The 12,414-nt window shown below is 40.3% G+C and overlaps 1 protein-coding gene across 1 annotated transcript in view; it reads right to left on the reverse strand.

Moving 5' to 3' along the window:
• ABCA12 (ATP binding cassette subfamily A member 12) overlaps window positions 1-12,414 on the reverse strand; it is a 135,578-nt gene that overhangs the window by 60,724 nt on the left and 62,440 nt on the right. The window contains exon 29 of the mRNA XM_073633579.1: window positions 523-574. Within this exon, the coding sequence (XP_073489680.1) occupies window positions 523-574 (52 nt within the window). The remainder of the gene's footprint in view (window positions 1-522; window positions 575-12,414) is intronic.

Below are 12,414 nucleotides of genomic sequence, written 5' to 3' on the forward strand. Positions count from 1 at the left end.
AAATACAAAATATTAATATTACCTGAAAAATATTTTTATATTTTTCTTTTTTTAACTTTGATTAAAAAAGATATATTCAAGACCATGTAAAGCATTTAAAAATAGGTCTTTTCTCTTGCAGCACTTAATAAAATAGAAAGGTAAAGTAGAACTACATTTTTTTATGCCCCCTTTAGTGCCAATGCTGATGTACCCCGGTCAACCTCAAGCGCCGTCCCCGACTTCCTCCTCAGTCCAGTACCAGGCATCCTCTTCAAGGCGGAAGAACACTCTGTCTGTTTGCCCATATTATTTACATGCCCACCTTAGGGTTCATGCAGACAGTGCTTACAGTACTCCAGGACCGAGCTGCTCCCGCAGAGTGCCACTCAGTATTGGAGGAATGCCACACATAGCTGTTCATGAAAGGTATTTACTGTATGCTTTATTTTTCCTGATCTTGCCATTTGACAAAAAGCTGCTGTACATGCTTTGCCCATGCTTTATATGCATTGATAATGTAAATTAAAAGTGATTTCTTACGAAGAAGATTGAGTCACAGTTCCAGGAAGGGGTTGATTGTAGACAGAAATACCTAAAAAAATAAGCAATATTTTTTGAGTTTATCATCAAGTCTACTATATGTTTTATCTAAAAAAGTATGCTGAGTACAAAGGTATTCAAATAAACCTATTCAGTGAAGTCCTACGTGTAATATTTACATTTTTTTTATGGGCTCTTAGAGAGATGAATGCTGATTGGCTATATATCTCACCCACTGAATCAACACATTGAAATGTGGCAGGTACAACAATATATTAAAGCACTTCACATAGCAATGCCACTGACCACAAGTAAAATAATAGTGTTTGCTTGATTAAATATGTGCCTCTGTACAGACCAAGAACAGTTCAACATTCACAATACAAATGTATTGATAAAAAAAGCAGTCAACCTTTTGTAACCTTGTATAAAAAGATACATTTTACGTATAACCTGTGAAATTAAATCTAAGAAATTTTGATCAGATGTGTTTAGAAAGCAAGCATAGATTTCACGGGGGTTAAAGCCACTGCATGTACATGTGAATTATGTGCTCCATAATTTTTCCCACCAACTATGTGGCATGCTTTCTTTTTGAAAATTACAATCATAAAAAGGGTGGTCTTAACCACTTAGTCTCTGGATGATTTACCCCGCTTCCTGACCAGGCCATTTTTCATGATACGGCCAGTGGTGGCTGGTGCTCGATAATTCTAGGGGGGGGGATGAGGCCGTTCCACACACAAATGAATGTGGGGAAATTAATGTGGGAAAATGGATGCAGTGAACACCCCCCTCCCCTTCCCCTGCGAGACGGACGGCCCCCCTATCCTCCCTCCCCTGTCCAAGCTGGGGAGTGCTGGATGGTATCCATGTCACAGTGGCGGCTGGTGGGTCGGTCGGTCTTCTCCTCCGACCATGCTCTCCTCTCTCCTCCTCCTCTCTCCTCCTCCTAGGCGTCCAATAGGGTCGCCTGACGTTTTGGCCAATTGTGAAACGCATCTCACTACCCGCTTCTTGATTGGTGGGGAGGAGATTTAGTGTGAAAATAGCAAATATTAATTTGCTATTGTCACACAACTGGGTGGGCTCTGAGCGCAGTGCTCTGCACCCCGAGACCACCCTTTATTTAAGCCTACTAGAGCCTCTAGCTCTAATCATGTGCTTAAAAAAAAAACACACCCCCCATTGGAATCCATGCATCCATGTAGATCAGGGGGTCGGACGCATGGATAGGGGGGTGGCACCCATGTGCCCCTTAATGGACACGTCGCCACTGGATACGACACTGCGTTACTTTAACTGACAATTGCGAGGTCATGCAGTGCTGTACCCAAATAAAATGTACAGTATGTCTTTTTTTCCCACAAATAGAGCTAGTCCATGGTACCTGCTGATCGGCTTCCGAATAATCACAGCGGGAGCAGGCCACCGGTGTGCCTGCGCGCCCCCAACCTGGAAATCCTGGATCACGTACTAGGTATGTGATCCAGTGCAGGAGAGCCACCTTGCCGCCGTATATATACAGTATACGATCGGCAAGTGCATTTTATTTTCAACAAGACAGGGAATGCCAGCTACCTTTAATCCCCTCAGTAGATCAAGCATAGTCTTCATCAAGCCTTAACACAGGTCCCTTAGTGCATCATGTGGTGATTTTTTTAAACATCTACTGTCTAAGCCCTGCAGAAGGAAGCAGCTCCCCCCCCCCCCCCCAGGAAAACATTGGCTGTATTTGATGCCTTTAACGATTAAAGGCATTGTTCACATTTACCCCAAAAATTGCCTGTGCAGGGATATCTGTACTCAAAAACAAGCCATGGAGGTCATTTACGTACCTCATGAAACCTGACTGGAAAACTCCCAGGAAGTTGCTAAGGACTTTGCTTAGAGGAGTGAGCTCTTTCTCTGATTCAAACCCGTTCACATGCGCTTTCTCTCCCCTGATGTAGTACCTTAGACCTCAGAGTTTGAGAGCTCACTCCTATGATGGTGACAGTTAACAGTAACAGCTGGCAACATCCTTAGCAAAGTCCTGGGAGATTTTCAGTCAGGTTTCATGAGGTATGAACATGGCCTACACCAATAGCAAGGCCATTATTCAACTTTAGTCAAAGCTGCACAGTTTGTTTTTATCGACAGATGCCCCTTATATGCATTGGCAGTTTTTTGTAAAGGTGAACTAACTAAGTGATACTAAAGTCTTGTTTTGTTGGGGGTTTTTTTGGTTTAAAAACCTATTATACTTACCTGCTCTGTGCAGTGGTTTTGCACAGAGCAGCTCGGATCCTCCTCTTCTTGGGTCCATCGCCGGAGCTCCTGGCCCTTCCCTCCCGCTGAGTGTGCACACAGCAAGCAGCTTGCTATGAGGGCATCCAAGCCAATGCTCTGTGTGTCCATTCAGACACGGAGCTGTGGCTTGGCCCTAACCCTCTCTCTCCTCTTTGGCTCACTGACTTTGATTGACAGCAGTGGGAGCCAATGATGCCCTCTGTGTGTCTCAGCTAATCAGGAGAGAGAGTCCCAGCCAGCCGAGTCTCTCGTGCTACATCGCTGGATCGAGATGGGGCTCAGGTAAATATTAGGGGGTCTAAGGGGGGCTGCTGCACACTGAAGTTTTTTATCTTAAAAAATAAAAAACCTTCTGTCTTTAGAACCACTTTAATTGTTACAAAAAGCCTGAGATCAATTTTTGTACCACGTGCTCCTCCATACACAAGAATTCACCAAGACATAGCAGCCATGATTAGAGAATGGTAAATGGAGCTTAGAAAACAGGGTAAAAAAAAGTAAATGTTTCCTATTCACCTAATATCTTAGGATGATAAAGACAGAGGGGTTGATTTACAAAAGGCAAATAGACTGTGCACTTTGTAAAGTGCAGTTGCTCCAGAGCTTAATAAATCAGGTAAAGCTTCACTTTGAAAGAATACCCAATCACGTGCAAGGAAATTAGAAAAAAAACAAAACATTTTTTCTTACACATGATTGGATGTTGGAAGTCATCAGAGCTTCTGCTCATTTACTAAGCTCTGGAGCCACGGATCTTGCAGAGTGCAACGGCACTTTGCAAAGTGCAGTCTATTTACCTTTAGTAAAAAAAAATTGCAATCAGTATGAAACAAAAATATGGAATAAGAAAAATACATATTTGGAAAGTTTTAAACTAAACCATGTGCACTTCAGTCTGAGCATATTATGAAAACATACATAAGCAGAGGTTGCCTGTAAAAAAAGAAAATGTACCAAAACAACCAATACATCCAATACAACCAAATGTACCAAAACAACCAGAGAGATAGCTAAAATAATATTCATTCCTCGATTTTCTACACAAAAGTCAGTCTCAGCTCACCCATCTCTCCCTGTTGGCATGTGATTTGCAACCTCACTGATCAATGTGGAGGCTTATGAGGAAAAAGGGGGTTGGAACCATTGCTTACTTTTAAATGTAAAGTCATGACTTGCGTAAAAATTCAGCTACTTATATGTCAGAATCTTTTGATCATTTGTCATGGTGTTTTCACTTCTAAGTTCAATTTGCCTAGGTTTGTCACAGATGTACTTAATTTGGTAATTCTTTTTATCAAAAATGATACATCCATAATAAAAGTTGATTGGGAGGGGCTGAATCGTTTACTAAAGAATTGGAATATATTTCTCTTTGCCTAAAGCCCCATACACATTATTAGATTTTCTGCAGATTTTTGTCCTAAGATTTACCAAAAGCATGTAGTGCAAGGGCCTACCTGATTGCATACAAAGTTAAACTCTTAAGGTTTGACCTCATATTATATGGTTTTGGTAAATCTGAAGACAAAAATCTCCAGAAAATCTAATAGTGTGTATGGGTTCTTAGACACACAGCAATGGGGTTAATTTACTAAAACTGGAGAGTGCAAAATCTGACGCAACTGTGCATAGAAACCAATTAGCTTCTAGGTTTTATTGTCAAAGCTCAATAGAAGCTGATTGGCTACCATACACAGCTGCACTGGATTTTGCACTCTCCAGTTTTAGTAAATCAACCCCAATGAGTGCTTTGTAGTTTATACGACTTATATGCTCCAAAATATAGAACACTTAGGTGTCTAATTATAAAACATTTATTTGATGAATGTCACAAGCATTTGTCCAGGCTGAACAAATTGTCCCTGAATTTTTTCTAACACCACGACTTCCTATGGTCATTGGCTCCATCTAGTTGCCACAATGCAGTATATTTTTCTGAAATACCTCAATCCTAAAATCCACCACATTTTTGCCCACTAAGTCGGAGTTGATGATCATGGGAAATCATAGCATTCTAGAAAATATAGGGAAAATTGTTCAACCTGGACAAATGCTTCTGACATTATTCTGATGAATGTTTTATAGATGGACCCCTTTGATACATAAGGGGAGAATAGGTAGCAACAGATTGAATGTATTTGGTTTCCAAGACAAAACTCTAAAGACTAAAAACAAAAAAGCTCATAAAGAAAATACTTGTCAGTTGCCACAAAGCCTTTCAGTGCTCTATTTTTTATTTGTTTCTCAGTCTGGAGAGTGAATCATATATGCTCTGGCATACTCCCTGAACTAGACTGCTAAAACGGAAGTGTCACAGTAAAAATCCCTTTTATTGGACTTTTTATTGTTATTATTTTTTTTTTTTTTTTATAGGAAGCCTAAGTCCAACCTCGAAAATAGGATTTGATTCCCTTTCAAATCACTAAAGCTGCAGCAGACTTTTATCTGGCCATTTTAATCCCCCTTTTTTAAAGTGTCAAAAGCTCTTCTACTAGGAGGGATTTTTGATGAATTGTACTTCAGAGAAGTTTATCTCCATTCATTCTAGCACAGTCTCTGTCGTTTTATTCCCAATGGGAAGCTAAAGGAACAGAAGCCACAGCAGTTACAACAATGAATTGTACTGTTTGAGCAGCAATCAGAGAAAGGCAGGGAGACTAGCTCAACACTGAAGCTATAAAGGCTGAACTGTTGGGGAAAAAAAAACACCAAGCATTATGTACAATAAGAGGAAAGGAAAAATGTCTGTAATGCCCATAGCAGCCAACCAGATGCATCCTTTTGCTACCCTTCATTGGAAAACAGCTAGAATATGGTGGCTTGCTATAGATGCCACAGGCAATTTCAGTTATTTTTAGATAAGGTTCAACACTAAGTTGGTTACTTCTAAAACACATTGCCCAGGGTAGAAAGAAATCATTATGTTAGAGCATAATCATAATGCATTGATTTTCAATTGCTCATTGCTCATGATTCCCTCATTCCTTGCTTACTCGTGCTACCATGGTGACACATTCACATTTTACAGTCAGCTGTGTTAGAATCACACTATGTGCACTTTTTAACAGCTTTCACATTCAATAGTATCCAGTGAATGGTTTGTTGGTTATCTACTCATTAGATGAGTGATGGTAGGCAACTGACTACAGTGCTGCAGATCAGTGCCGGTGTCTTGCCGAATAAGTTCCTTCGGCGGATAAGTTCCCCCCCTGTACTGCGCAGGCGCAGCGCCTGCGCAGTACCAACTAGTAACAGCCGCAGTAGATAGCCGAAGCTAAAAATCCACAATCAGCTGTACACGGCGCCTGCGCTCTGGGTCCAGGTTCCTTCCCTACCATCCAAGTGGACCTAGAGGGGGAATCTAAAAGAGCCGAGCGCAGCGAGGCCGTGCCCGAAGCGTGGCGAGCGAAGCGAGCCCGCGAGGGGCCCTCTTACAGGCGCCGTGTACAGCTGATTTGGACCTATTCCCCTTCGGCAGGGGGTCCTTATCTGCCGAGTGGAACTTTCTCGGCAGAACTTTCTCGGCAGAACACCGGGACAAGCTCATCTAGAGCCCAGAGTGAAGATGCAAAATTGCGCTCCCCCGTGATGTATGAGCACTAATCTGACCATTCGATGAATTTTGAAAATCTTTTCATTAAAATACCAAGTCAATGTTTTTCAATTTTCTTAGGACAAACTTTTATTTCAGGATTACCATTGACAAGTGCATACGCATAAGACTAGTTAAGATTTTTCTCTAGGAGCGAGTTCAGTGAAGTCTGTTCATTCCCATTAGAGTCAACAAACATTTTCCATTCTTGTTCTTTGATTTTTTTGTGCTTGCTCAAAAACAATTGTCAAATCATTCCTATTAATTCTTAGATAATCATACAAACATTCTGAAAATGAAAATGATCTAAGTTCTAAAGGTGTAAGGCCAGCTTTATGTTCTCCACTAGACATTAACTGCTTTCCGCCCACACCATTGTAAAATTACATTCAGGCGGGAACACAATTGTTATGGGAGGATGTCATATGACGTCCTCCCGAGAACGGACCATGCTCCAGCACGATCTGTCACCTATGTGTCCGCCAGATGTAGGAGATGACTGATCAGTGTACTGCCCGCTGCTGGTATTATGTGATCACTGTGACCAATCACAAACAAAAAGAAGGGAGGCTTAATGAGATACACCTCCGTACATATGTGTTGGGGGAAATTAATTCCAGGTAAACCCACAGCTGGGACACCCGTCTATGTTCAATTAAGAACTATTAACTCCTCTAGACTATAAGCAGCATATAATAAGAGTAGAAAAGACTCCTCAAGAGACTCATCAATGGGTTTAAGGAAAAGTACAAACTGCTTTATTACATAAACATACATAAAACCACAATTACCTTCATCTGTTACTGACAACGTTGTCAATTTTTACTATGAAATGGTGAAGGTAATTGTGCTTTTATGAGGAGACTGTGACCAATCTCAGCAGATCCCATGACAGTTGTAAACAATGAATGGCTTACTTTCATGCCATTCATTGTATACAATTGTGTTGCTAGCTGTGATTGGTCACAGCGATCACATGGTAGAGACAGGGCCAACCACAGCCCATTTGTACCATGTAATTAGCTGTGGCCAATCACAGCTAATCACAACAATACACAGTGTCTACACACTGCCATTCAGTAAAAATATATGCTTATAGCAGTGAAATCCACTGCTATAAGCAAACATAGTATTGCTCTGGTCACAGTATGTAAAAAAAAAAGAAAAAAAGTAAAAGAAAAAAAATATACATTTTTTTTTCTTTTTTACGTACTGTCACCAGTCAGTGTTCCTGGTCACTGCCTCACATGTTATATGATGACGCTGCACTGCACTGGTGACAGTATGTAAAAAATTTGTAAAAAAAAACAATATTTTTTTCTTCATTTCCAAAAACAGTGACAAAAAATTACAGCTTCAAAAAAGGGTCATGCCTCTTACCAAATACCTCAGACTGTTTACTTTCCAAAAAGATCATTTGGGGGGTATTTGTACTGTCTTGGCGGTTTTGGGTCTCAAGAAATAAGATAGGCCAACAGTACATCAGGATTGATCGATTTTCAGATATATATACCATAGTTTGCAGACTAAATTTATGAAGAAAGATTATCTATTTGCAAAATCTTATAATAATAATAAACAAAGAAAAACACAATTTTTGGCCTTTTTTTTGTTTATTTAGTAAAAAAATAAAAAAATGGTGGTAATTAAAGTGGATGTAAACCCAATGTCATCCTTTCTAAACTACTGCCATAGTGGTTATCTATAAGGATATACATGCCTCCTGCATGTATCTTTACCTGTCAAATGTCTCCCCTCTGTCTGTTATTAGACCCGAAAATCTGCAGATTCTGCAAGTGGGTCTGTTGTCTGGAGCTCGGTGGGTGGAGTCGTGATGTCAGTAGACTCCCCGCCCACCTCTACACTCCCCTTGTCAATATGCATTTCTCCTGTGTATTTCTAACACTGAACTTCTGCTATGATCTCTAACATCCAGTGAAAAGACAGGAAAGTAACCACATGACTTCAGCATGCCAAATCATGCTGATATGTGGAACAGCCAATCCTTGCAGAGCTGCTGAAGAAAGGAGTGGGGGAGGGAATTAAAAAATAATGCATGTTTTAGGCTGGTGCATGAGATGTAAATCACCTGTCACTCACAGCAAGGGGGAGGATTTGACAACGTTTTTCTCTGTTTGTCAAGTTTTATCTTACTGAACAATAAAAGAGGATTGCTCAGAGCTGTATTAACTCTTTGTGGCAAGACTGGGCTCAAATGATAGGAAATCGTATACTCTACATTATGACATAAAAAAAAAAAAAAAATTGGGTTTACATCCACTTTAAATACCACCAAAAGAAAGCTTGATTTGTGTGAAAAAAATTATTAGTATTTCATAGGGGCACAGTGTTTCATGACCGTGCAATTGTAATTCAATAGCGACAGTGCTGAAATCTGGAAATTGGCCTGGGCAGGAAGGGGGTAAAAGTTCCCAGTATTGAAGTAGTTAAACAACATGATAAATAAAAATGTTACAGGGAAATTTTATTCCTTATGTCTCAGGAGGTATAAGAAGATAGAGAATGACTAAGTTTAATACCAATCAACCAAAATGGTAAATGTTATTTTTACCGGGATTGATTTTTAAATGGAAAAAGCATACAATTTTGAAATGGTGTTCATTTATAACATCATTGTGCCTGAACTGGTTCTATTCACTGCACCCAATCAGAAAAATTGCCAGGGAGAAAATGTAAACACATTTATCTATTGTTATCAAAAGTGGTTTTGGGCTAGTGGTACATATAGGGGTGACATTATATGGCCAGGAGTGATTAGCATTTTATATCACAAACATATTCTACAGTGCAGTACAAGTAATATAGAGTAGTGTGCATATAAAATTCCCTTAAAAAGCATACATACATTCAACATTTTCTCTACTCAAAGCAGCTTATACATGACACTAGAGTCATAAACACACAAACAGACAATTTAGTCAAGAGTTGGTTAACCTGTCAGTATGTTACCAGATTTGGGGGCAACTTTAAACATCTAGATGTTCATTCTTTCTCATAATGTATGTTGATAGTAACATGTTTGTCTATGACAGTGTTTCTCAAACTTTTTTTTGGTACCCTTTAAAAATTATAGACAATCTTGAGGCACCCTTTATAAATGATGGAAAGTCTAAGTAGGACACCCAACATTAGAGGTGATTTATTCTTCCAAAGCAAATACACTTTTGCAAACTGGTACTGACTAGTATTCCAATGTTTCTCCATCACTCAGCTAATGTGACCCTACTGCTGATGGAAAGGGGCAGGGGAGGGTCAAACAAGGATATGCAGGCGACTGACATCCTCCTTATCAACTGATGACACCATTGGTCGTAAGGAGCTAGAAGGTTGTAATGGTGTACACTGAAAACCTGTGACTTAGTGTAGCTAAAAGGCAGCCTTCATCCCCCCCGGCTTGTATACAACTTTTGGGCATTTTTTAGGCATTTTACCAAGGCATCGCAGGGTGCCTGGGCACCCTGGTTGAAAAAGGCTAGTCTATGATGTATTTTGACCATGTTTGTTGGCAATTTTTTTTTTTTTACTGATAAAAAATAGAAATAGAAAAATTGAAAAAAAGAATACTAGTGCCAAAATTGTAAGTTGTGCTAGGGGCTTAGTTGAGAAATAAAGGTTAGCACAAGAAATGTTTATTATGATAGTAATATTTTCATCATTACTGTAATGGTTAAGGTAATTTAACTGCTTGCCGACCAGCCGCTGTCATTATACGGAGGCAGGTTGGCTCAGCTTCGCAAAACGCCATAGCTGTACGTCGGCCGCTTAAAGAGCAATAGCAGGCATGCGCGTGCCCGCGGCGTGCGGCCGATGCGCCTGGCCGGCAACTGCAATATCTGCTGGCCACCCGCGATTGCTCCACAGAGAGCCAGAATATCTATTCATCGTGATCAGGAACAGCGATCCCTCTCTACCCCCTGTCAGTACACTCCCCCCACAGCTAGAAACACCTCCCTAGGGAACACTTAACCCCTTTATCGTCCCCTAATGTTAACCCCTTCCCTGCCAGTGCCATTTATACAGTGACCAGTGGCTATTTTTAGTTCTGATCGCTGTGTAAATGTCACCGGTCCCAAAAAAGTGTCAAAAGTGTCCGATCTGTCTGCCGCAATGTCGCAGTCCTGCTAAAAATCACTGATCACCACCATTACTAGTAAAAAAAAATAATAATAATAAAAATGCCACAAATATATCCCCAATTTTGTAGATACTATAACTTTTGCGCAAACCAATCAATATACACTTATTGCGATTTGATTTTCTTTTACCAAAAACATGTAGAAGAATATATATTGGCCAAAACTGATGAAGACATTTTTTTTTTATATTTATTATAGCAAAAAGTAAAAAATATAGTTTATTTTTCAAAATTGTTGGTCTTTTTTTGTTTATAGCGCAAAAAATAAAAACCACAGAGGTGATCAAATACCACCAAAAGAAAGCTCTATTTGTGGGATAAAAAGGATGTCAATCTTGTTTGAGTACAATGTCGCATGTCCGCGCAGTTGTCAGTTAAAGCGACGCAGTGCCATATCACAAAAAATGGCCTGGTCATTAAGGGGTAAATTCTTCCGGGGCTGAAGTGGTTGAAGTAGAACTAAAGGAATTTTTTTTTTTTATTTTGGGTAGAGAAAGGGAGAGTTATAACTCTTGTCAATGTTTCTGTCATCTGTGTCCCATTGGGAGAATTCCCTTCACTCCCTGTCCAAAACAAGAAATTAAAGGAAATCCCTCCAGAGTGAGGAAATCCCTTGCTTCCCCCAGGGTCACCACATTAGTGTCCCTATAGGAAGATTTCCCCCCTATTTCTGTTCTTGTAACAACCCAAAATTTGAGATTTTATTTTATTTTCACTCTCAGTGATGATTATAATAAGGACAAATAGAGAGGGTGAATCTCCCTAAGGGGAAACAGACAGCAATAAAAACCTGACAGATGTTTCAATCTCTCCACTCTATCCAAAAGTAAACTAGTTTACTTTAATCTATTTTATAAATAAATACCATACACAGTATAAGCATGGGGGTCAAAACTAAAGCCCCGTACACACAGGCCAAATGTGGGGAGACATCGGGCGGTTAATTAAAAACCTGCAGACATTCGGCCAGTGTGTATGTCAGCCGATCAGACAGAAGCCGGTTGTTTGGCTGGCTTCTGTCGGACGTACATGTTGGTAAACCAGCAGCCGACCGGCTCCCGATCAACGCTCTAAGCCAATGGCAGAGATTGCTGACCGGAGTGTTCTGGTGGAGGGCCCATCCCTCTGTCAGAACACAACAGCTCAGCGGGGGGAGATCGCTGTACTAACGTTGGATCGTTAGCACAGGGGCTCCGACCAGAGCTGACAGTTTTTGTTCGTTCAACCTGCTGGGTGGAATGAAAAAAAAAATATTAGTGTGTACCAGGCTTTAGTGTGCTGATTTTTATTTTATTTTCTTTCATGCACAAAATACCTGCGTCAATTACAATTACAAAGGCACTTAAAACAATGCCGGGAATAAATGTATTCTTATCACAGGGTGATATACAAACTCCATGCAACTATTGTGCCTAGAAGGAGTCAGACCGAACTATTTTGTGTAGTAAGACCACTATGCCAAGCCATAGCCACCATGCTAGCCAAAACCAGGTTGTGTTTTTTTGCAAATGACCCCCACTGCAAGAATCCAGAAAAGCATTTGTATTATGTAGGCGATAACAAGTGTTATTTTTAGCAGAGCAGTGGCACAAGTGCAGGAGTAGTTAGGAAACTGACTCAAGGGAATCTCCCTGGCGATCTGGAGGAGAAGCTAAAAGCTATAATCATGATGGATAGTGGTATAATTAAGCTGTAATGTCAGTGGGATTGAATGCAGGACTGGCATAATGGCCTCTCACTGCAAGATAAATGCAGGCCTAAATCTAACGTGTTTATGGAAAATAAGCGGTGTCTAGAGATCATCAAAATGCTTTATTTTCTCAGTGAAAGAATCACGAGTCCTCCAAGAATC

This window comes from Aquarana catesbeiana, linkage group LG06, assembly GCF_042186555.1.
Source record: "Aquarana catesbeiana isolate 2022-GZ linkage group LG06, ASM4218655v1, whole genome shotgun sequence".
NCBI classification, from domain to species: domain Eukaryota; kingdom Metazoa; phylum Chordata; class Amphibia; order Anura; family Ranidae; genus Aquarana; species Aquarana catesbeiana.